General features: G+C 51.4%; 1 protein-coding gene across 1 annotated transcript in view; it reads left to right on the top strand.

Moving 5' to 3' along the window:
• Positions 1 to 3,175: 3,175 nt before the first annotated feature.
• PINX1 (PIN2 (TERF1) interacting telomerase inhibitor 1) overlaps positions 3,176 to 26,993 on the top strand; it is a 197,333-nt gene continuing 173,515 nt past the window's right edge. Inside the window, exons 1-4 of the mRNA XM_063915085.1 lie at positions 3,176 to 3,342; positions 8,537 to 8,646; positions 9,024 to 9,116; positions 18,335 to 18,413. Coding sequence (XP_063771155.1) covers positions 3,324 to 3,342; positions 8,537 to 8,646; positions 9,024 to 9,116; positions 18,335 to 18,413 — 301 coding nt within the window. The 5' untranslated portion in view covers positions 3,176 to 3,323. The remainder of the gene's footprint in view (positions 3,343 to 8,536; positions 8,647 to 9,023; positions 9,117 to 18,334; positions 18,414 to 26,993) is intronic.

Genomic DNA, 26,993 nt, shown 5'->3' with positions numbered 1-26,993 from the left:
GGTGCCGTGGATAATTCAACGGCAGCGTCAGAAACTGATATTGACAGTTCTGTACCACGAACCATAGGTACCCTTGTTGAGAAGGGCAAATTTGGACATGGAAGTAATCCTTGAAGTCCAGGGACACCATATAGTCCCCTTTTTTTTTTTTTTTTTTTTTTTCGGTTCGCTATCACTATTCTGAGTGACTCCATCTTGATTTGAACCTTTGTATGTAAGTGTTCAAAGATTTCAGATTTAGAATATGTCTCACCAAGCCGTCTGGCTTCAGTACCACAATATAGTGTGGAAGACTAATACCCTTTACCTTGATTGTAGGAGGGGTACTTTGATTATCACCTGCTGGAAATACAGCTTGTGAATTTTTTCCCAATACTGCCTCCCTGTCGAAGGGAGCCTTTGGTAAAGCAGACTTCAGGAACCTGCGAGGAAAAAATGTCTCGAATCTCCAAACTGTACCCCTGGGATAATACTTTGTACGATCTAGGGGTCAACTTGCGAGTGATCCCACTGCACGCTGAGACTCTTGAGACGACCCCCCACCTCACCTGAGTCAGCTTGCACGGCCCCAGCGTCCTGCTGAGGACTTGGCAGACTCGGTGGAGGGCTTCTGTTCCTGGAAAGGGGCTGCCTTTTGCCCGCATGCCCTTATGGGAACGGAAGGATTGAGGCTGAAAAGACAGTGTCTTTTCTCTGCTGAGATGTGACTTGGGGTAAAAAGGTTGGATTTCCCAGCTGTTGCCGTGGCCCCCAGGTCCGATGGACCGACCCCAAGTACCTCCTCTCCTTTATACGACCATACTTTCATGTGCCGTATGGGATCTGCATCACCTGACCACTGTCGTGTCCATAACATCTTCTGGCAGATATGGACAACGCACTTATCTTGATGCCAGAGTGCAAATATCCCTCTGTGCATCTCGCATATATATATATATATATATATATAGACTGCATCCTCTTAAATGCTCTATATCACTAAAATATTTTCAGTCAGGGAATCCGACCAAGCCAACCCAGCACTGCATTTCCAGGCTGAGGCGATCGCTGGTCGCAGTATAACCACCGTATGTGTGTGTATATACTTTTTAGGATATTACTCCAGCTTCATATCAGCTGGCTCCTTGAGGGCGGCCGTATCTGGAGACGGTAACGCCACATGATAAGCGTGTGAGCGCCTTATCCACCCTAAGGGGTGTTTCCCAATGCGCCCTAACTTCTGGCGGGAAAAGGTATAACGCCAATATTTGCTATCGGGGTAAACCCACGCCTCATCACACACTTCATTTTATTTTATCTGATTCAGGAAAAACTACGGTAGTTTTTTCACTCCCACATAATACCCATCTTTGTGGTACTTGTAGTATCAGAAATATGTAACACCTCCTTCATTGCCCTTAACGTGTGGCCCTAATGAGGAATACGTTTGTTTATTCACCGTCGACACTGGATTCAGTGTCCGTGTCTGTGTCGACCGACTAAGGTAAACGGGCGTTTTAAACCCCTGACGGTGTTTTTGAGACGTCTGGACCGGTACTAATTGTTTGTCGGCCGTCTCATGTCGTCAACCGACCTTGCAGCGTGTTGACATTATCACGTAATTCCCTAAATAAGCCATCCATTCCGGTGTCGACTCCCTAGAGAGTGACATCACCATTACAGGCAATTGCTCCGCCTCCTCACCAACATCGTCCTCATACATGTCGACACACACGTACCGACACACAGCACACACACAGGGAATGCTCTGATAGAGGACAGGACCCACTAGCCCTTTGGAGAGACAGAGGGAGAGTTTGCCAGCACACACCAAAAACGCTATAATTATATAGGGACAACCTTATATAAGTGTTTTCCCTTATAGCATCTTTATATATATTTCTAACGCCAAATTAGTGCCCCCCCTCTCTGTTTTAACCCTGTTTCTGTAGTGCAGTGCAGGGGAGAGCCTGGGAGCCTTCCCTCCAGCCTTTCTGTGAGGGAAAATGGCGCTGTGTGCTGAGGAGATAGGCCCCGCCCCTTTTTCGGCGGGCTCGTCTCCCGCTCTTCAACGGATTCTGGCAGGGGTTAAATATCTCCATATAGCCCCCGGAGGCTATATGTGAGGTATTTTATGCCAAAAAATAGGTTTTCATTGCTTCCCAGGGCGTCCCCCCCCAGCGCCCTGCACCCTCAGTGACTGCCGTGTGAAGTGTGCTGAGAGCAATGGCGCACAGCTGCAGTGCTGTGCGCTACCTTAAGAAGACTGAGGAGTCTTCTGCCGCCGATTCTGGACCTTCTTCTTTTTTCAGCATCTGCAAGGGGGCCGGCGGCGAGGCTCCGGTGACCCATCCAGGCTGTACCTGTGATCGTCCCTCTGGAGCTAATGTCCAGTAGCCAAAGAAGCCAATCCATCCTGCACGCAGGTGAGTTCACTTCTTCTCCCCTAAGTCCCTCGATGCAGTGATCCTGTTGCCAGCAGGACTCACTGTAAAATAAAAAACCTAAACTAAACTTTTCTAAGCAGCTCTTTAGGAGAGCCACCTAGATTGCACCCTTCTCGGCCGGGCACAAAAACCTAACTGAGGCTTGGAGGAGGGTCATAGGGGGAGGAGCCAGTGCACACCACCTGATCCTAAAGCTTAACTTTTGTGCCCTGTCTCCTGCGGAGCCGCTATTCCCCATGGTCCTTTCAGGAACCCCAGCATCCACTAGGACGATAGAGAAAGGGGTATTACTGACACACACATACACACTGACTGACACACACATACACACTGACTCTGCGACTTATGGTGTGTACATACGGTGCGATTTTTTCTTTAAATTTTGACTATATAGTCAAAATCGCATGAAAAGTTACTGCAAATCGCAAGGTATTATGCCGCTTGCGCACCCGATTCGATTCTGATGCGCAGTCCCGCCAGGTCAGTATCGCAAGAAAAGATAGACTGTGCAGGCAACTGAGGCAAGTCATAACAAACAAGGACACGCTGACTGACTGTGACTGACACTCTGACTGCCTGTCACACACTGACTCGACACCTGGGATTATGCGCGCATCTAGGCCACAGCGCCTCCGCAGACTGTCAGTGTCCAAACCTGCAGTGACGTCACGGCCTCTCTCCCCGCCTGCCGTGTACTGAGCTGCGGCAGTGGGCGCGCTCCCGTGCCTAGCTACGACACAATGGCGGCTGCTGTGAGGACGGAAGAACAGAATGAGAATCTAGCGGTCGCCGATCTCGATGTGACGTCACATTCCTGCGCCCGTCCTCCTGCTGTCTCCACATTTGACTCTCTCCTCTGGAGTTGCCGGCTCCTGAATCTTTTCCAACTCAGGGATTATGGCGATGCTGGCGGAACGTGAGTGTGTGACCTGACCTCCCCCCCCATCCCCCCTTCACCCACCCTACTCACACAGGGGTCTCTCACCACAGCTGCCATGCTTATCACATGGGGGCACCCCAGATGTCATGTAACATGCTTATCACATGGGTGCACCCCAAATGTCATGTAACATGCTTATCACATGAGGGCACCTCATTTGCCATGCTTATTACATGGGGGCACCCCAAATATGTAACATGCTTATCACATGGGGGCACCCCAAATATCATGTAACATGCTTATCACATAGGGGCACCCCAGCTGCCATGCTTATCACCTGGGGGCTCCCTGGCTGCCATGCTTATCACATGGGGGCACCCCAGCTGCCACGCTTTTCACATGGGGGCACCCCGGCTGCCGTGCTTATCACATGGAGGTGCACCAGCTCCCATGTAACATGCTGTTACATTGTATCTCCAGTGCTCCCTATGTGTACATGTGATAAACATGTACACATAGGGAGCACTGGAGATACAATGTAACATACCTGACTTGTCCACAAGAAACACTTTAAATAGCACACACACATGTTGTGACAGGATTCATGTTGGGTATAATGTGCATGCCCTTTATATGTTAAAAATAATGATCACAACACGCCCTATATATCCTGTATGATGTAGGATGTATATATTATATCTATATAGTGTAGCTTCATGTGTCATACAGATGTGGCCTCATACACTGAGCGTCTTTGTGCCATATGGTGCGAGACGACTGCTGCCATGGAGACTGAGCGGAGCAGCCTACTGAGTTTGATTTACAGTTTGCACCTTATACTAGCCATACATCAGACCAACTTTCCTGCCCAACTAAAACAGTGCTCCACACATCTCACCAACTTATCATCAGTGCTCCACACATCTCGCCAACTAATCATCAGTGCTCCACACATCTCACCAACTTGTCATCAGTGCTCCACACATCTCACCAACTTATCATCAGTGCTCCACACATCTCACCAATTTATCATCAGTGCTCCACACATCTCACCAACTTGTCTTCAGTGCTCCACACATCTCACCAACTTATCATCAGTGCTCCACACATCTCACCAACTTATCATCAGTGCTCCACACATCTCACCAACTTGTCATCAGTGCTCCACACATCTCACCAACTTGTCATCAGTGCTCCACACATCTCACCAACTTATCAGTGCTCCACACATCTCACTAACTTATCATCAGTGCTCCACACATCTCACCAATTTATCATCAGTGCTCCACACATCTCACCAACTTGTCATCAGTGCTCCACACATCTCACTAACTTATCATCAGTGCTCCACACATCTCACCAACTTATCATCGGTGCTCCACACATCTCACCAACTTATCATCGGTGCTCCACACATCTCACCAACTTATCATCAGTGCTCCACACATCTCACCAACTTATCATCGGTGCTCCACACATCTCACCAACTTGTCATCAGTGCTCCACACATCTCACCAACTTATCATCAGTGCTCCACACATCTCACCAACTTGTCATCAGTGCTCCACACATCTCACTAACTTATCATCAGTGCTCCACACATCTCACCAACTTATCATCAGTTCTCCACACATCTCACCAACTTATCATCGGTGCTCCACACATCTCACCAACTTATCATCGGTGCTCCACACATCTCACCAACTTATCATCGGTGCTCCACACATCTCACCAACTTATCATCAGTGCTCCACACATCTCACCAACTTATCATCGGTGCTCCACACATCTCACCAACTTGTCATCAGTGCTCCACACATCTCACCAACTTATCATCGGTGCTCCACACATCTCACCAACTTATCATCGGTGCTCCACACATCTCACCAACTTAGGGTGTCGTCTGGCAGGGGAGACTGAGCTGCTGTTGGGGTGCGCAACTCACTCACCATCGAATGATTTTTCCATTGTGTGCAGTCTGTGCGATGCCCAGGACTTACTCCTACAGTGCAAAAGAAGCAGGCTGATCAGGGCTGGAGCTGACGTCACACACCCATTCTGAAAACGCCTGGGAACGCCTGCGTTTTTCCGAACACTCCCAGAAAACGGACAGTTACCACCCCCCAAACGTCCGCTTCCTGTCAATCAAACCGCAATCAAAAAAGACGCTGATTTCTTTTTGCAGTTTGGCCTCACGCGTGCGCATAATGATCTATACGCATGCACAGTCGAGCGATAATCATCCGCCTTACGAATTCATAAAAAAGCGGTCAGGTCTGAATTAGGCCCTTAGTCATTTACTCCCCATACGCAAATTTTACGGAATGCATTGTTTTACCTGGGGGAGGGAGGGTGCAGGTAGGGGAGACTGAAAGTGCTGCTGGGCAGGTGTGTGCGGGTGATAGTGGGTGGCACCTTGGAACTAGGAACAGTGTAACTGTGTAGGTGATGGGTGACATCCGTGAGCTGGCAGGCGGGTGTGAGTGTGCTTTATCTGACCCCCTCTCTGCTCCCGGCTGCAGCGACAGTGATGGAGCTGGTGGTAACACCCGTGAGCCAACCGAAGGGTGCAGTGTGCGGGTGATGGAAGGATCCAGGGCTGACGGTAACAGTCCTGCCTGCAGCCAGCCTCACATGGTACCGGCCGCTGAGACTGTATGGTGTGTTGCCCTGGCGAGATAAGATCTTATACAGCTCTCATACATCTTTCTCCCCCCATGACCCGGTGACAGCCCAGACCTGGTGACCAGTGCCTCTGCCGAGTGGTATTCACGGGTACCAGGGGATGTGGGGGGGGGACGATCGTGGGTGCCAGCAGGGGAGGGGGAGCATGGTGAACGGGTGTCGGGCATGCTGGTCTGGGGCATATGCAGCTCTAGCTCCGGTCCGTCACCTGCTCTGCTGCTGCCAATACTGGGTTGACGGGCGATCGCAGGGGGGGGGGATCAGTGACCGTGGGTGGGGTGCAACGATCGCAGGAGGAATGCGGGGGTGCCGCGATCGCGGGGGCGCAGTGACAGACGGTGGGATGCGGTGGTGCCGTGATCGTGGTGGGGCAGTGAACACAAGTGAGGTGCCACTGCTGGGGGTCCTGGTGTGACAGGGGCTCGGAATCCCCACTCCCCGAAAATAGTCAGTTGATGCCACGGAACGCCTTCCTCCTGTCAATCACGGTGCGATCGCATTAGTGATCGTTTCCTACTTTAATTCAGTCGCTGCCCGGCGTTCCCCATCGCCGGGCAGCGATGCACCTGCGCATTGCGCCCGCTGTGCATGCGCATTCCGGACCCGTTCGCACGGCTGCGGAAAAAAGCAGCGTGCGAACGGGCCGGAATGACCCCTATGGCTTTGCCCAACTGCTAACAAATTTGCTGCTGCGATCAACTCTGAATTAGGCCCATGGTGCGATATGCACTATATTTACTTCCAATATGGTCTATATTGGAGGTAAAATCGCACTGTGTGTAGGCCCCTTAAGAAAGAGCCACGGCTACTCACACATGAGCCAGGTTACACAGACTCGGTCACCGTTGCACACAGGCGTACAAGGGCAGCAACCCCCAGTGGTCGGGGTGCGTTAGTAATGTAGTTTTGTTGCCTCTAGTAGGTATAGTTATGTGAATAGGATGCACCTTCTCAGCGTGTAAGAGTAGCACGGAACCCGGCACACAGTGTCTGTATGTTCATCAGCAATGTATATCCTATCAGCAATGTATATCTTATTAATGGTCATATCATTGTCAATCTTATGATCAATATTTTCTTGGGCTTTTCCTAAAACCCTAGCTCATAGTGTCTTTATAGTCACCCTAGTGACATGGGGTTTATTTACTTAGAGGAGCAAAGTGACTGATACGTAACAAAACAAAATGATAAAAGCTCTCTGGCCATTCTGCACAGGACAGTGAAGAGACTGTGTATTGTTATGGAGCAACATGGCCTCTCGCTGTCTCCCAGGCACCCCCTGCCCCATACACTGCAGGTCCCTGTGCTCTGTATCAGTGGGGATCGGTAATGTGCAGTATAGTCACTGCGCTCACTCTAGCAGCCTCTCACTATATGGAAGAGCTCCCATTATTAGTATGCGGTGCACAATATAAACAATGAACAAGTTGCCGTAGGTATGTTATTACAACCTGCAAGAATGATAACGTAACAAAAACATGAGGGCAATAGTGGGGGGACACAGAGGTCGTGGGGTGTAAAACAGTCATTACACCCTATCACCACTTCTCAGGCCTTGGATCTGATTACTTGGATATTGCGATTAGATATTTTGGTTGGAATAGAAAAAAAGAAGAGGGCTGTCTGCGGAAAACTGGGGGTGAGGGAACCTATAACCTATAGCAGATGGACACTGCTTACGGGCTGAAGTGGAGACCCGGAGCACAAGGACCACATCTCCACCCATACTCCCTTCTCACCCACTCCACTTAGCCAAAGACAGCTTCCTCTCACTCTTGACTTCAGGATTTCTCTTGTGCTGCACCTATCACCTGGAATGTCCTCACCCAGACTCAAGACTTCCGCCTAACCTCCCAGCCTTTGCATGTGCCTTAAAATCTCACCACCTTGCTGAAGCCTACCACTCCACCTCCTAACTCTCCATATTTTACCTCACTGGGCACGCGGAAGAAAGTATGGGGTGGATTGTATGGCCTGACAGATCAGGTACTATCGCTCACGTCCTGTCACACGTCCACTCTACCTGCGACTTGTAGTAACACAGCTGGAGGATATAAATGTAGTAATCTGTTTAGATTAAATTTGTATGGTCTCTTGGTGGTCACGAGTAGAGGACGAGGAGGCCTCCAGGCCATTGGTGTGTCCTACAGGCTAACTACATGTAAACCCTGAGGTGTTCCAGCACAATGTTTGTGGGCCATTCCGTCCTCTAAGGTGCTCATTGCGAGTCATCGGTTCTTTTAATGCTTTAGTAGGGACGTTACTGCCGCCTGGTATCTAACGTAGACCCGTTATTACTACCTAACACTTCAGCGTGTTCTATAGAGACCGCAACAAGCAGTCGCATGTGGTCAGTAAAACCGGGAGAAGAGACTCCAGAATGTCTTGAACTCATGATGAGCGATTTTTGTTGTTGTTTGTTTTGTTACATTTGAACTTGTTCTTCCTGTTGCGTAATAGAAACGTCTCTTGGTGTCCCCCAAAATATAGAGCTGGGAGTATGGTATCGCCATGTAACTGACGTGTTTGTTGCAATTTCCCGCAGCTCGCAGGAAGCAGAAATGGTCGGTGGATCCAAGAAACAGCACCTGGAGCAAAGACGAGTCTAAAGTCGGACAGAAAATGCTGGAGAAGATGGGGTGGTCCAAAGGGAAGGTGAGGTTCCTATGGATGAGGCCATCTCGCAGTCTCCCGTTATGATGTTCTGTAATTGCAATGAGAAGATATACCTGGCAGGAGATTAAATGGGGATGACCTGCGGGAGGGGGCGTGGAAATGACCAGTGATAAATGTCACCGCCCCTGTGCACATGTATAAAATATAACTAATCAGGGGACCAACCGTGCCTTCTGAGGGTTTGGTAATATTCCAGTTGTCCTTTATCTCGGACAACGTATCACCCTCAACCTGACACAGTGTAACAGCTCATGTTAATGACTGGAATTTACATATACTATGTGGTTTTCGTCTTCTTCTTTTTTTTTTTTGTTTCTTTTTCTTTTCTTTTTTATTCTAAATGCATATATTTATAGGGTCTTGGGGCTCAGGAACAAGGATCCACCGAACACATCAAGGTGCAAGTGAAGAACAACACTCTGGGCCTGGGCGCATCCATCAACAACGAGGTAATGACCTACAGTGGGCCTGTGTCGCGCCAATACTGCCAGGGCCAGAATGTATAGAATAATTTATTAAAAAGGTCAGTGTTGGTGGTTCCTTCTGTGTTAATGCTCATTGTGCTATCTGGTGTACGGACGTCATTGCGGCTACTACCTCAGGACGCAAGCAAAAATGTAAATACTGCTACTAACCGAATATAAAGCAATAAACAAGACTATACCGGCATAAATCTCTGTGCGCTAATCTCAGGATATCTCCCAGCTCGGCTCCCCCGCTCTGTACAATATCTGCGTCTCTCATCCACGCTCATTACCTGCTCACATTCACCGTTACAAATACATTTATTTGTTTTGCTTGCCGGTTAAATACTGGCTGCCTTTGCATGTAGCCCACACATGCTGGGCAGCTTTATTTTTACACTGCAATTTAGATGGGCGTTTGTACGCTCCCCACCCACATCTGACTGCGCACAGGTTACTTCTCCCCCACCTGCACTGCAGCCTGGTGTTACCAAGGTTCAAAGTTATGTATTTTACTCCGAGTTAGCCCCATTGCTACCCAGTCACCATCCCTCTACGCAGTGCAGACACAACATTTACAGGTTGTTCTCTGTCTACACTCATCCAGGCCAACACCGCAGTGTTACTGGATCTTATAGCTTAGCCCTCTAGACCCAGGCCAACACCACAGTGTTACTGGATCCTATAGCCCAGCTCTCTAGACCCAGGCCAACACCACAGTGTTACTGGATCCTATAGCCCAGCCCTCTAGACCCAGGCCAACACCACAGTGTTACTGGATCCTATAGCCCAGCTCTCTAGACCCAGGCCAATACCGCAGTGTTACTGGATCCTATAGCCCAGCCCTCTAGACCCAGGCCAACACCGCAGTTTTACTGGATCCTATAGCCCAGCCCTCTACACCCAGGCCAACACCGCAGTGTTACTGGATCCTATAGCCCAGCCCTCTACACCCAGGCCAACACCGCAGTGTTACTGGATCCTATAGCCCAGCCCTCTACACCCAGGCCAACACCGCAGTGTTACTGGATCCTATAGCCCAGCCCTCTAGACCCAGGCCAACACCGCAGTGTTACTGGATCTTATAGCCCAGCCCTCTAGACCCAGGCCAACACCGCAGTGTTACTGGATCCTATAGCCCAGCTCTCTAGACCCAGGCCAATACCGCAGTGTTACTGGATCCTATAGCCCAGCCCTCTACACCCAGGCCAACACCGCAGTTTTACTGGATCCTATAGCCCAGCCCTCTACACCCAGGCCAACACCGCAGTGTTACTGGATCCTATAGCCCAGCCCTCTACACCCAGGCCAACACCGCAGTGTTACTGGATCCTATAGCCCAGCCCTCTGCACCCAGGCCAACACCGCAGTGTTACTGGATCCTATAGCCCAGCCCTCTGCACCCAGGCCAACACCGCAGTGTTACTGGATCCTATAGCCCAGCCCTCTAGACCCAGGCCAACACCGCAGTGTTACTGGATCTTATAGCCCAGCCCTCTAGACCCAGGCCAACACCACAGTGTTATCTTATAGCCCATCCCTCTAGACCCAGGCCAACACCACAGTGTTACTGGATTCTATAGCCCAGCCCTCTACACCCAGGCCAACACCGCAGTGTTACTGGATCCTATAGCCCAGCCCTCTACACCCAGGCCAACACCGCAGTGTTACTGGATCCTATAGCCCATCTCTCTAGACCCAGGTCAACACCGCAGTGTTATCTTATAGCCCATCCCTCTAGACCCAGGCCAACACCACAGTGTTACTGGATCCTATAGCCCAGCCCTCTACACCCAGGCCAACACCGCAGTGTTACTGGATCCTATAGCCCAGCCCTCTACACCCAGGCCAACACCGCAGTGTTACTGGATCCTATAGCCCAGCCCTCTAGACCCAGGCCAACACCGCAGTGTTACTGGATCCTATAGCCCAGCTCTCTAGACCCAGGCCAATACCGCAGTGTTACTGGATCCTATAGCCCAGCCCTCTGCACCCAGGCCAACACCGCAGTGTTACTGGATCCTATAGCCCAGCCCTCTAGACCCAGGCCAACACCGCAGTGTTACTGGATCCTATAGCCCAGCCCTCTAGACCCAGGCCAACACCACAGTGTTACTGGTTCCTATAGCCCAGCTCTCTAGACCCAGGCCAACACCGCAGTGTTATCTTATAGCCCATCCCTCTAGACCCAGGCCAACACCACAGTGTTACTGGATCCTATAGCCCAGCCCTCTACACCCAGGCCAACACCGCAGTGTTACTGGATCCTATAGCCCAGCCCTCTGCACCCAGGCCAACACCACAGTGTTACTGGATCCTATAGCCCAGCTCTCTAGACCCAGGCCAACACCGCAGTGTTATCTTATAGCCCATCCCTCTAGACCCAGGCCAACACCACAGTGTTACTGGATCCTATAGCCCAGCCCTCTGCACCCAGGCCAACACCGCAGTGTTACTGGATCCTATAGCCCAGCCCTCTAGACCCAGGCCAACACCGCAGTGTTACTGGATCCTATAGCCCAGCCCTCTAGACCCAGGCCAACACCACAGTGTTACTGGTTCCTATAGCCCAGCTCTCTAGACCCAGGCCAACACCGCAGTGTTATCTTATAGCCCATCCCTCTAGACCCAGGCCAACACCACAGTGTTACTGGATCCTATAGCCCAGCCCTCTACACCCAGGCCAACACCGCAGTGTTACTGGATCCTATAGCCCAGCCCTCTGCACCCAGGCCAACACCACAGTGTTACTGGATCCTATAGCCCAGCTCTCTAGACCCAGGCCAACACCGCAGTGTTATCTTATAGCCCATCCCTCTAGACCCAGGCCAACACCACAGTGTTACTGGATCCTATAGCCCAGCCCTCTGCACCCAGGCCAACACCGCAGTGTTACTGGATCCTACAGCCCAGCCCTCTAGACCCAGGCCAACACCGCAGTGTTACTGGATCTTATAGCCCAGCCCTCTAGACCCAGGCCAACACCACAGTGTTACTGGATCCTATAGCCCAGCTCTCTAGACCCAGGCCAACACCGCAGTGTTATCTTATAGCCCATCCCTCTAGACCCAGGCCAACACCACAGTGTTACTGGATCCTATAGCCCAGCCCTCTACACCCAGGCCAACACCGCAGTGTTGCTGGATCCTATAGCCCAGCCCTCTACACCCAGGCCAACACCGCAGTGTTACTGGATCCTATAGCCCAGCTGTCTAGACCCAGGCCAACACCGCAGTGTTATCTTATAGCCCATCCCTCTAGACCCAGGCCAACACCACAGTGTTACTGGATCCTATAGCCCAGCCCTCTACACCCAGGCCAACACCGCAGTGTTACTGGATCCTACAGCCCAGCCCTCTAGACCCAGGCCAACACCGCAGTGTTACTGGATCTTATAGCCCAGCCCTCTAGACCCAGGCCAACACCACAGTGTTACTGGATCCTATAGCCCAGCTCTCTAGACCCAGGCCAACACCGCAGTGTTATCTTATAGCCCATCCCTCTAGACCCAGGCCAACACCACAGTGTTACTGGATCCTATAGCCCAGCCCTCTACACCCAGGCCAACACCGCAGTGTTGCTGGATCCTATAGCCCAGCCCTCTACACCCAGGCCAACACCGCAGTGTTACTGGATCCTATAGCCCAGCTGTCTAGACCCAGGCCAACACCGCAGTGTTATCTTATAGCCCATCCCTCTAGACCCAGGCCAACACCACAGTGTTACTGGATCCTATAGCCCAGCCCTCTACACCCAGGCCAACACCGCAGTGTTACTGGATCCTATAGCCCAGCCCTCTACACCCAGGCCAACACCGCAGTGTTACTGGATCCTATAGCCCAGCCCTCTAGACCCAGGCCAACACCGCAGTGTTACTGGATCTTATAGCCCAGCCCTCTAGACCCAGGCCAACACCGCAGTGTTACTGGATCTTATAGCCCAGCCCTCTAGACCCAGGCCAACACCGCAGTGTTACTGGATCCTATAGCCCAGCCCTCTACACCCAGGCCAACACCGCAGTGTTACTGGATCCTATAGCCCAGCCCTCTACACCCAGGCCAACACCGCAGTGTTACTGGATCCTATAGCCCAGCCCTCTACACCCAGGCCAACACCGCAGTGTTACTGGATCCTATAGCCCAGCCCTCTACACCCAGGCCAACACCGCAGTGTTACTGGATTCTATAGCCCAGCCCTCTAGACCCAGGCCAACACCGCAGTGTTACTGGATTCTATAGCCCAGCCCTCTAGACCCAGGCCAACACCGCAGTGTTACTGGATTCTATAGCCCAGCCCTCTAGACCCAGGCCAACACCGCAGTGTTACTGGATCCTATAGCCCAGCCCTCTAGACCCAGGCCAACACCGCAGTGTTACTGGATCCTATAGCCCAGCCCTCTAGACCCAGGCCAACACCACAGTGTTACTGGATCCTATAGCCCAGCCCTCTACACCCAGGCCAACACCGCAGTGTTGCTGGATCCTATAGCCCAGCCCTCTACACCCAGGCCAACACCGCAGTGTTACTGGATCCTATAGCCCAGCTCTCTAGACCCAGGCCAACACCGCAGTGTTATCTTATAGCCCATCCCTCTAGACCCAGGCCAACACCACAGTGTTACTGGATCCTACAGCCCAGCCCTCTAGACCCAGGCCAACACCGCAGTGTTACTGGATCCTATAGCCCAGCCAGAACTTTTTACCATTGCAACCTGGCTGAACCAATATACAACACTTAACCTCATGTACTAAATGCCTGTTATCATATAGGGCCTGATCAGGTGCGATCGGTGAACCTGTTGGACAGTCTGCAGCCATTTGGGGGCGATGTTGGGCTCTGTTTCACAATAGGAGACATGTCTTCTCTGTTTTATGGGAGTGCTAAGGCCAGAGTTTGTCTTCCGACAGAGATTTCCTGGCCTCAGCGACGGTGCTGCAGGGACCGGTCTGCGTAACCTTAGGGTGATCCAGTGCTGTATTCTCAGGTGCAGCGCTGGATCACACACACATGAAGGAGGTGTCTACTTATACCATATGCCTCCTCCTGCATTACCATATAAAGCATCACTGCAGCTTCCATGGAACACTGGGGGTCATTCCGACTTGATCGCTCGCTACGGATTTTCGCAGCGCAGCTATCATGGCAGAACGGGGCTAATCTGCGCATGCGTATGCACCACAATGCGCAGGGGCATCGTACGAGTACACAGTGGTTCGTTGCCCAGCAATGGCTTCTACGATGATTCCGTTCGCACAGCCGATCGCAAGGAGATTGATAGAATGAGGGTGTTTGTGGGTGTCAACTGACCGTTTTCTGGGAGTGGTAGGGAAAACGCAGGCGTGTCCAAGCGTTTGCAGGGCGGGTGTCTGACGTCCATTCCGGGAACAAAAAGACTGAAGTGATCGCAATGACTGAGTAAGTCCAGAGCTACTCAGAAACTGCACAAAATGTTTTTGCAGAGCTCGGCAGCACATGCGTTCGCACACTTGCAAAGTGAAAATACACTCCCCCCCCTCCCCCCGTGGGCTGAGACTATGCGTTTGCACGGCTGCTAAAAGTAGCTAGCGAGCGATCAACTCGGAGTGAGGGCCACTGACCGAGCCTGAATCAGGCCCATAGATTGTAAGCTTGCGAGCACAGCCCTATTACTAGATTTAAAGAATGTCATCCACACCAGTAGTTATATTAGAATTTGGTATTAAAGTATTTTTCAACTATTTGTAATCTAAAATAAACTGGATATTTACGTCACCAGTAATTGTTATGTTAGGGGGTGACACAGTCCATAGCATTGTACCAAGCACAAGGGAAAATAGATCTTTATGGATGTGCATTTATACTTGAATTATATCTTAAAACTTGAAGTTTTTTTTTTTTTTTTGCACTTTAAAAAAAATTATATATTTTGTTTTTATATTCCTGAAGGATTCATGGACTTAAAAAATAATAATAATTAAAAAAAAAATCTAAATATCGTAAATTATAGGAAGTATGTGACAATGTATAGAAAGTAAGTGACTCAAATATAGCACAAATCATATATGCTAGTCCTTATCGCTATATCCATCTTTTTTAATATGTATTTTTATAAGAAATAACGTGGAAGGTGATCAATGAAATCCTCAATTGTGTGCTGGCTAGCAGTATGTATACTCTGTGCTGAACGCAGTATCCTTTGCACCATTACAGTGCAGGGATCTTCTGCTGTGTGACTCTGGGGATCTCCCGCCCCAGCAGGGTCAGGGTCTGCTACTGGACCCAATGATTGCACTAGATCAGGCATGTCAAACTCAAAATTCCCAACTGGGCCGAATAATCAATGCCTGAGTCTTGTGTGGGCCGCAAGAAAAAGAGTCTTATAAGCAATTTTCAAAGTTTTTTTTTTAGAAAAACCAACAACAAAGTATAATCAAAGAGATGTCAAGTATCGTGAAGAAAACATTTACTTTAATGCAGTGGTGCAAGTAGAAAACATTTCTTAGCGGTACTGTATGCGCGCGCCCAAAGGATGGGTGTGTGATACACACGTGGGGGCCAGATATACATATGCCCTCAGTAGTGCAGTGCCAGATACACATATGCCCCAAATAGTGCCAGATACATACATGCCCTCAGTAGTGCAGTGCCAGATACACATATGCCCCCAATAGTGCCAGATACACATATGCCCCAGTAGAGCAGGGCCAGATACACACGTGCCCCCCCCCCCCCCAATAGGGCCGGATACACACGTGCCCCCCCCCCATAGGGCCGGATACACACGTGCCCCCCCCCAATAGGGCCCGATACACACGTGCCCCCCCCAATAGGGCCCGATACACACGTGCCCCCCCAATAGGGCCCGAAACACACGTGCCCCCCCCAATAGGGCCAGATACACATGTCCCCCCCCCCCCCCCCCCCCAATAGGGCCAGACACCCGTAGAGCAGGGTCAGATACACACGTGCCCCCCCCGTAGAGCAGGGCCAGATACACACGTGCCCACCCCCCCGTAGAGCAGGGCCAGATACACACGTGCCCACCCCCCCGTAGAGCAGGGCCAGATACACACGTGCCCACCCCCCCGTATAGCAGGGCCAGATACACACGTGCCCCCCCGTAGAGCAGGGCAAGATACACACGTGCCCCCGCCCCCCCGTAGAGCAGGGCAAGATACACACGTGCCCCCCCCCCCCCGTAGAGCAGGGCCCGATACACCCCCCCCCCCCCATAGAGCAGGGCCCGATACACACGTCCCCCCCGTAGAGCAGGGCCCGATACACACGTGTCCCTTCCCCCGTAGAGCAGGGCAAGATACACATGTGCCTCGCCCCATCCCCGTAGAGCAGGGCCAGATACACACGTGCCCCCCCCCCCCCCATAGAGCAGGGCCCGATACACACGTCCCCCCGTAGAGCAGGGCCAGATACACACATGCCCCCCCCCCGTAGAGCAGGGCCAGATACACACGTGCCCCCCCCCCCCCGTAGAGCAGGGCCAGATACACACGTGCCCCCCCGTGCCCTCCCCCGTAGAGCAGGGCCAGATACACACGTGCCCCCCCCCCGTAGAGCAGGGCCCAATACACACGTGCCCCCCCCCCCGTAGAGCAGGGCCCGATACACACGTGCCCCCCCGTAGAGCAGAGCCCAATACACACGTGCCCCCCCCCCCCCCGTAGAGCAGGGCAAGATACACACGTGCCCCCCCGTAGAGCAGGGCCCGATACACACGTGCCCTTCCCTCTCCCGTGGAGCAGGGCCCGATGCACACGTGTCCCCCCCCCCTCGTAGAGCAGGGCCCGATACACACGTGTCCCCCCCCCCCCCCACCCCCACCCCCGTGGAGCAGGGCCCGATACACATGTGCCCCCCGCCCCATCCCCGTAGAGCAGGGCCCGATACACACGTCCCCCCTGTAGAGCAGGGCCCGATACACATGTGCCCCCCGCCCCATCCCCGTAGAGCAGGGCCCGATACACACGTGCCCCCCCCCCCCCCGTAGAGCAGGGCAAGATACACACGTGCCCCCCCGTAGAGCAGGGCCCGATACACACGCCCCCCCCCCTTCCCTCTCCCGTGGAGCAGGGCCCGATACACACGTCCCCCCCGTAGAGCAGGGCCCGATACACACGTGCCCCCCCCCCCCCCCTCGTAGAGCAGGGCCCGATACACACGTGTGTCTCCCCCCCGTAGAGCAGGGCCCGATACACACGTGTCCGCGCCCCCCCCCCCCCCCCGCCCCCCCGTGGAGCAGGGCCCGATACACATGTGCCCCCCGCCCCATCCCTGTAGAGCAGGGCCAGATACACACGTCCCCCCCGTAGAGCAGTGCCCGATACACACGTGCCCCCCCCCCATACCCGTAGAGCAGGGCCCGATACACTTATGTCCCCAATGTGCTCGCTGCCCCTGCTACCTGGGAACGGACGCCCGGCTGTGTGTGAGGACAGGAGAGCGCAGCAAGCGCCTCTCCTGCTCCTCAGTCCGGTCTCCGGCGGCGGTGCTGGTATCTTAAATCAGGCGCTGGTACGTGAGCCAATCAGAGCTCGCGGGCCGGCCTCTCCTGATTGGCTGCTGGTCTGCGAGCTCTGAGTGGCTCAAGATACCAGCACCGCCACCGGAGAAGGCGGTCGGGCCGCAAAAGGACCCATGCCCGCAGGTCGCAAAATGAAGCGTTTGACACCCCTGCACGAGATGTAGCCGGCGAATCTCTCCTGCACAGTGTGGGTATTCAGAGGTGAGAACAGAGCTGCTGCAACTACATACAGAGTCGTGTAGAGGGAGCTGCAAGGAAAAGATACATAGAATATTTAATTGTGGCACCTGCCTTGCATCATACATATCTTGTGTAACTTATATGGTCTTGTTTATTTTAAATGACGTCTGCTCACCAGCTCCTTCCTAAATCTACCTCCTTTCTGCACCGCCTTGATTGTAAGCTCTTGAGACAGGATTGAGGGGTCTATTCATGAAGCAGTGAGAAGTGAGCCTGTGGAGAAGTTGCCCGTGGCAGGCAATCAGCATTGAAGTAACATTTATAATTTGCATAGTATACAATGGTATGGAGCAGCTGATTGGTTGCCATGGGTAACTTCTCCACTGGCTCACTTCTCCACTCTTTTCTCTGCTTCATGAATAGACCCCTAAGTGTCAAACTATTATTCCTTAGAGGAACAAGGCCTGTAGCCAGCGTTGTGTTTACACTTTCTCTCACATTACAGGATAACTGGGTGGCTCATCAAGATGACTTTAACCAGATTCTGGCTGAGCTGAACAACTGCCATGGTGCGGCGAGCTCTGGTAAGACTACTGCCCACATCCTGGGGGTTGCCAATCGGCAGTAAGGGGGTAACATAGAAACACAGAAACATAGAATTTGTCGGCAGATAAGAACCACTTGGCCCATCTAGTCTGCCCCTTTTTTTTTTTTTAATATATTTTTATCTCTAACCTTATTTGATCCTTACACACGGGGAGATGCGTGCTGAGCGATCTATCACAGAACACTCGGCACACATCTCTCCCGCCGCTCAGCGCACAGCGTCATATGTGCTGAGCGAGGGGGGCGCTCACTTCACCCAGCGGTGAAGTGAGCGATCTAACTAGATTGTGCCAGTCTAGAACCGGCAATAGCGACCAGCGGGGCTGCGCATCGCTATGGGGCATACACACGGAGAGATCTGCTTAATTTCTAAGCAATCTAGTCAGGTTGCTTAGAAATAGAGCACCGATCTCTCCACGTGTACCCCCCTTTTATTCCTTTTTGACCGTTGTTTCATCATCAGCCTTAAGGTAAATTCTGACAGCAAAGAACAAACTATCTAAACATTAATGTGGAACAAAGCCCAGTAAACTATTATTGTATGTTTTGGATCGGAGTAAATCGCGCGGCATTACTTCTGCTTGGGTGAGCAGCTTGGCACGGCTGAAATCTAAAACCTTGTACAACGTGACCGTTCTGCAGACACTTCCCAGCCTTATCCAGTGCGTAGTCCCCCACACGTTCCTGTTGCCCCTCTCACCTTTCTTTTACATCCTTTTTAAAACCGAAATATGAGATGCAGGCTTTGATCTTGGACCTATGCGTCTAGTACATACACCTTTATAAAAACTATTATGTGCGTTATAGTGCAAGAAATGTGTACTTACCCCTGCAGCATTGGCTGCTGCCACCTTGCTGGGCTGGCAGACTTATATGCTGTTATAGTGAGGGTCCCGTGGGGTAACCTCTCTCAGCTGTGTTATGTGTACACATTTGGTGTAGTCTTAAATAAAAAACTTAAGCTGGGTACACACTGGAGTGACGGACATTCCTTCCGACATTGGAGCGAATACCTTTAAGCCCAGATTCTGTGTACACACTAGAACGAGTTTTATAAAGGACGGAACGATCATGGTCCGTCCTTCATAAGCATTAACAAGGTCACTAGCGATCTCGCTAGGTTTGGTGTGCCGCACGTCAAACCTAGTGTTTGCGCGCTCCCGCAGTCGCTAGCAACAATCACCCGTACACACTGTGCGATGTAGGTGATTTGTTACGGTACGGCAAATCTGTTTGGCATTAGTGTGTACCCTGCTTTAAACAGGGTACACACTGGATCAAGTTTTATGAAGGATGGGAATGATTATGTTCCGTCCTTTATCACAAGTGCTATACCCCACATTGTCCACTTGATGGCAGCAACGCTTTTTAGCATCAACAAATCCGTTTACATTACCACGTATATACTGGCTGCTACTATGAGGTCCACTAAACCAGGAATTAAAGTTGCCTTACATATGTCATGTGCACACAATTAATCGAGGCATGTTTTTTTCCAATATATGTTTTTATAAACCTTTATTTTTATAGCGAACACCTATTACGCAGCACTTTACAAAAAATGTTTTGGTCACTCACATCAGTCCCTGCCCCAGTGGAGAATACACTGTATCTCAGGGACACATCATAAGCCAAGTAACCCACCAGTGTTTTCTGAGTGTGGGAGGAAACCGGAGCACCCGCAGGAAACCCACGCAAACTTGGGGAGCACATACAAATCCCACACAGAGGAGCCACGAGTGGGCATTGAAGGTGTGACCTCTGTGCTGTGTGGCATTAAGGCTAACTAGTACACCATCCATGCTGATAAATAATGACTAGAGATATCACTGAGATGTGAAGCACTTATGTAACTCCCTAGGTTGGAGAGGTGTAACACAGGCATGATGCATTTTGTGCATCCTGGTGAAATTAAGTTCTAAGTAAGCTTATAGAAAAGTTAGAGAATATGGCTGAGCGTAAGCAGTCGGCTGGGGACCAAAGGTGAAGGTTGGGTGGGTGGGGGGGGGCTCCTGTTGCCCAGCACTGCCTTTATTTCTCTGACGTCCTAGTGGATGCTGGGGACTCCGTAAGGACCATGGGGAATAGACTGGCTCCGCAGGAGACTGGGCACTCTAAAAGAAAGATTAGGTACTATCTGTGTGCACTGGCTCCTCCCTCTATGCCCCTCCTCCAGACCTCAGTTAGAATCTGTGCCCGGCCAGAGCTGGATGCACCTAGTGGGCTCTCCTGAGCCTGCTAGTAAAGAAAGTAATGTTAGGTTTTTTATTTTCAGTGAGATCTGCTGGCAACAGACTCACTGCTACGTGGGACCGAGGTGAGAGAAGCAAACGTACCTGTTCACAGCTAGGTTGCGCTTCTTAGGCTACTGGACACCATTAGCTCCAGAGGGTTCGAACACAGGCAAAGGTCCTCGGTCGTCCGTTCCCGGAGCCGCGCCGCCGTCCCCCTCGCAGAGCCAGAAGATCAGAAGTTGGTGATGAAATCGGCGGCTGAAGACTCCTGTCTTCATTAAGGTAGCGCACAGCACCGCAGCTGTGCGCCATTGCTCCCACTGCACACCACACACTCCGGTCACTGTAGGGTGCAGGGCGCTGGGGGGGGGGGCGTCCTGGGCAGCAATAAGAATACCTTTGACATAAAAAAGACACCTAATACAGTCTGTGACTGTATATGTGTAAAACCCCCGCCATTTTTTAGTCAGAAACAGCGGGACAGAAGCCCGCCGCTGAGGGGGCGGGGCCTTCTTCCTCAGCACACCAGCGCCATTTCTCTTCACAGCTCTGCTGGAAGGACGCTCCCCAGGCTCTCCCCTGCAGTCTCCTGGCACTAAGAGGGTAAAAAGAGAGGGGGGGCACATAAATTTAGGCAAAAGGTGTATTGATACAGCAGCTATTGGGAAAAATTCACTTCTGGTAGTGTGTATCCCTGTGTATATAGTGCTGTGGTGTGTGCTGGCATACTCTTTCTCTGTCTCCCCATAGACCTTGTGGGGTCCTGTCCTCAGTCAGAGCATTCCCTGTGTGTGTGCTGTGTGTCGGTACGGCTGTGTCGACATGTTTGATGAGGAGGGTTACGTGGAGGCAGAGCAAGTGCAGATAAATGTGGTGTCGCCCCCGTCGGTGCCGACACCTGATTGGATGGATATGTGGAAGGTCTTAAATGACAATATAAACTCATTACATAAGAGATTTGATTATGTTGCTGCCGGGGGACAGCCGGGCTCTCAACCCGGGCCTGCCCAGGTGCCTCAGAGGCCGTCAGCGTCTCAAAAACGCCCACTATCTCAGTTGGTTGACACAGATGTCGACACGGAGTTCGACTCCAGCGTCGACGAGGATGAGGCACTATTACAGCCCAAAATGACTAAGGCCATCCGATACATGATTATTGCAATGAAAAATATATTACACATTTCAGAGGCTGACCCTGTCCCTGACAAGAGGGTAAATATGTTTGGGGAGAAAAAGCAGCCAGTGACTTTTCCCCCGTCACATGAATTAAATGAGTTATGTGAAGAAGCGTGGTCTTCCCCTGATAAGAAAGTGGTGAATACTAATGGCGTACCCTTTCCCGCCAACGGATAGGTTACGCTGGGAATCCTCCCCTAGGGTTGACAAGGCCCTGACGCGCTTATCTAAAAGAGTAGCCCTGCCGTCTCAGGATACGGCCGCCCTAAAGGAGCCTGCGGATAGAAAGCAGGAAGCTATCCTGAAGTCAGTGTATACACACTCTGGTACTCTACTGAGACCGGCTATTGCTTCAGCTTGGATGTGCAGTGCTGTTGCAGCATGGACAGATACTCTGTCAGAGGGGTTGGATACCCTGGACAGGGATACCGTATTGCTAACACTTAGCCATATTAAAGACGTCGTCTTATATATGCGGGATGCCCAGAGGGACATTTGCCTGCTGGGCTCTCGAATAAATGCAATGTCCATTTCTGCCAGGAGGGTCTTATGGACTCGGCAATGGACAGGGGATGCCGAATCTAAAAAGCACATGGAGGTTTTGCCTTATAAGAGTGAGGAATTGTTTGGGGACGGTCTCTCGGACCTCGTATCCACAGCGACAGCTGGCAAGTCGACTTTCTTGCCACAGGTTTCCTCACAGCCTAAGAAAGCACCCTATTACCAAATGCAGTCCGTTCGTTCTCAAAAAAGCAAGAGAGTCAGAGGTGCATCCTTTCTTGCCAGAGGCAGGGGTAGAGGAAATAAGCTGCACCATGCAACCAGTTCTCAGGAACAAAAGTCCTCCCCTGCTTCCACTATGTCCACCGCATGACGCTGGGGCTCCACAGGCGGAGCCAGGAGCGGTGGGGGCGCGTCTCCGAAATTTCTGCAACCAGTGGGTTCGCTCACAAGTTCATCCTTGGGCTATACAAATTGTATCTCAGGGATACAAGCTGGAATTCGAAGTGACGCCCCCTCACCGTTACCTAAAATCCGCCTTGCCAGCTTCTCCCACGGGGAGGGAGATAGTCCTGACGGCTATTCACAAGCTGTACCTCCAGCAAGTGATAATAATGGTACCCCCCCTTCAGCAGGGAAGGGGTTACTATTCCACACTGTTTGTGGTACCGAAACCGGACGGTTCGGTAAGACCCATTCTAAATTTAAAATCCTTGAACATTTACATGAAAAAGTTCAGGTTCAAAATGGAATCGCTCAGAGCGGTCATTGCCAGCCTGGAAGAGGGGGATTTTATGGTATCTCTGGACATCAAGGATGCGTACTTGCATGTCCCCATTTATCCGCCTCACCAGGAGTACCTCAGGTTTGTGGTACAGGACTGTCATTACCAATTCCAGATGTTGCCGTTTGGTCTATCCACGGCACCGAGAGTCTTTACCAAGGTGATGGCGGAGATGATGGTACTTCTCCGGAAGCAAGGAGTTACAGTTATCCCGTACTTGGACGATCTCCTCATAAAGGCGAGGTCCAGAGAGCAGTTGTTGGTCAGCGTAGCGCACTCTCAGGAAGTGTTGCTACGGCACGGCTGGATTCTGAATATTCCAAAGTCGCAGCTGATTCCTACGACGCGTCTGCCCTTCCTGGGCATGATTCTGGACACAGAACAGAAGAAGTTATTTCTCCTGGAGGAGAAGGCTCAGGAGTTAGTGACCATGGTCAGGGATCTCCTGAAATCAAAGCAGGTGTCGGTGCATCACTGCACGCGAGTCCTGGGAAAGATGGTAGCGTCATACGAAGCCATTCCTTTCGGCAGGTTCCATGCCAGGATCTTTCAGTGGGATCTGTTGGACAAGTGGTCCGGATTGCATCTTCAGATGCATCGGCTGATCGCCCTGTCCCCGAGGGCCAGGGTGTCTCTTCTGTGGTGGCTGCAGAGTGCTCATCTTCTCGAGGGCCGCAGGTTCGGCATACAGGACTGGGTCCTGGTGACCACGGATGCAAGCCTCCGCGGATGGGGGGCAGTCACTCAGGGAAGAAACTTCCAGGGGCTGTGGTCAAGTCAGGAGACTCGTCTGCACATAAACATACTGGAATTAAGGGCCATATACAACGCCCTGAGTCAAGCGGAGCCCCTGCTTCGAGACCAACCAGTGCTGATTCAGTTTAGACAACATCACGGCAGTCGCCCATGTAAACCGACAGGTCGGCACAAGAAGCAGGGTGGCGATGGCGGAAGCCATAAGGATTCTTCGTTGGGCGGAGAATCACGTGCAAGCACTGTCAGCAGTGTTCATTCCGGGAGTGGACAACTGGGAAGCAGACTTCCTCAGCAGGCACGACCTCCACCCGGGAGAGTGGGGACTTCATCAAGAAGTCTTCGAGCAGATTGCAAATCGGTGGGAACGGCCACAGGTGGACATGATGGCGTCCCGCCTAAACAAAAAGCTAAAAAAATATTGCGCCAGGTCAAGGGACCCTCAGGCGATAGCTGTGGACGCACTGGTAACTCCGTGGGTGTTCCAGTCGGTATATGTGTTTCCTCCTCTTCCTCTCATACACAAGGTACTGAGAATAGTAAGAAAAAGAGGAGTGAGAACAATACTCATTGTTCCGGATTGGCCAAGAAGGACTTGGTACCCAGAACTTCAAGAGATGGTCACAGAGGACCCATGGCCTCTGCCTCTCAGACAGGACCTGTTGCAGCAGGGGCCCTGTCTGTTCCAAGACTTACCGCGGCTGCGTTTGACGGCATGGCGGTTGAACGCCGGATCCTAACGGAAAAGGGCATTCCAGATGAAGTGATTCCTATGCTGATGAGAGCTAGGAAGGATGTGACAGCAAAGCATTATCACCGCATATGGCGGAAATATGTTGCTTGGTGTGAGGCCAGGAAGGCCCCTACAGAGGACTTCCAGTTGGGTCGTTTTCTGCATTTCCTACAGTCAGGTGTGACTATGGGCCTCAAATTAGGGTCCATAAAGGTTCAGATCTTGGCCCTATCCATTTTCTTTAAAAAAAGAACTGGCTTCACTGCCTGAGGTTCAGACGTTTGTAAAGGGAGTGCTGCATATTCAGCCTCCTTTTGTGCCACCAGTGGCACCTTGGGATCTTAACGTTGTGTTGGATTTCCTGAAATCACACTGGTTTGAGCCACTTAAGACCGTGGAGCTAAAATATCTCACGTGGAAAGTGGTCATGCTATTGGCCTTAGCTTCGGCTAGGCGTGTGTCAGTATTGGCGGTTTTGTCATGTAAAAACCCTTATCTGATCTTCCATATGGACAGGGCAGAATTGAGGACTCGTCCCCAATTTCTCCCTAAGGTGGTATCATCGTTTTATTTGAACCAACCTATTGTGGTGCCTGCGGCTACTAGGGACTTGGAGGATTCCAAGTTGCTGGACGTAGTCCGGGCTTTGAAAATTTATGTTTCCAGAACGGCGGGAGTCAAAGTCTGACTCGCTGTTTATTCTGTATGCAGCCAACAAGGTTGGCGCTCCTCCTTCGAAGCAGACTATTGCTCGCTGGATCTGTAGCACGATTCAGCTGGCTCACTCTGCGGCTGGATTGCCGCATCCAAAATCAGTAAAAGCCCATTCCACAAGGAAGGTGGGCTCTTCTTGGGCGGCTGCCCGAGGGGTCTCGGCTTTACAGCTTTGCCGAGCTGCTACTTGGTCGGGTTCAAACACATTTGCTAAGTTCTACAAGTTTGATACCCTGGCTGAGGAGGACCTTGAGTTTGCTCATTCGGTGCTGCAGAGTCGTCCGCACTCTCCCGCCCGTTTGGGAGCTTTGGTATAATCCCCATGGTCCTTACGGAGTCCCCAGCATCCACTAGGACGTCAGAGAAAATAAGAATTTACTCACCGGTAATTCTATTTCTCGTAGTCCGTAGTGGATGCTGGGCGCCCGTCCCAAGTGCGGACTACTTCTGCAATACGTGTATATAGTTATTGCTTACTAAAGGGTTATTGTTATGAGCCATCCGTTGATTGAGGCTCAGTTGTTCATACTGTTAACTGGGTATGGTTATCACAAGTTGTACAGTGTGATTGGTGTGGCTGGTATGAGTCTTACCCTGGATTCCAAAAATCCTTTCCTTGTTGTGTCAGCTCTTCCGGGCACAGTTTCCCTAACTGAGGTCTGGAGGAAGGGCATAGAGGGAGGAGCCAGTGCACACCAGATATAGTACCTAATCTTTCTTTTAGAGTGCCCAGTCTCCTGTCTATTCCCCATGGTCCTTACGGAGTCCCCAGCATCCACTACGGACTACGAGAAATAGAAATACCGGTGAGTAAATTCTTATTATTGTAAGTTTGGCACAGACACGTGTCGGGAGCCATGAAACCAGTGGTAAGACGCTGAGACATCCTCCCTGTCCTTTGGAGCACATCACTCTGACCTTGTTAATCAGCCGTCTCCTTTGTGTTCCTATACTGACTGTCCCTCGCTGCTCTGTGCACATATTTGCCTATCCATGTTGCTCTGTGTCTGCTTCCATGTTTACTCACTGCGGTTAACAGAAGGGTTTGTTAAAGGCCGACTACTGGTGCTGGGTTCCAAATATGTTGCGTTAACCCTTCCTCTTCTGGCAAGCAATACTCAGAAAGCTGTCCCACGCTCCAAATGAGTTACACGAGGGTGCAGCCAATGGGACATCAATAGGGGTCTGTACGTGGCAGAGGGCTACAGAAACATTGATATGGATTGGGCGGATACAACAGACACATTAAACTATACAGACAAACGCACAGTCACCCTGCGCACGAATACCCTTCCTATGCCGATCTCCCTACACGGATAGGAATTGCATCACAAGCACCTGATTTTTGCCACTTTAAATCCAGCGGCCTAAATTGTCCTAAGGCGCAACATCTTTAAAAACTATACGCTTCGTAAATTGACTCCAGAGGGGTGTATTCAATAGCTGTCGGAAGCTGCCGTCTTGTCAGAAAGACAGCAGATTTCGGTCGGAAGGGGTTCCGACCTATTCAGTGTTTTATTTTATTTTTTTTCCGACAAGTCGAGATCTCACGACTTGCCGGAAGACACGTGGATCGCCGGAATAGCCACCGATCCGCCTGCTTCTGTCGGAAACGGGGGGCCAAATCCGACAGGTTTTGGCTCAGTTTACGACAATCTGAATC

Source organism: Pseudophryne corroboree, chromosome 4, assembly GCF_028390025.1.
Source record: "Pseudophryne corroboree isolate aPseCor3 chromosome 4, aPseCor3.hap2, whole genome shotgun sequence".
Classification (NCBI taxonomy): Eukaryota; Metazoa; Chordata; class Amphibia; order Anura; family Myobatrachidae; genus Pseudophryne; species Pseudophryne corroboree.
Note: the sequence above shows the minus strand (reverse complement) of the source record. Positions and strands in the feature narration are given on the sequence as shown.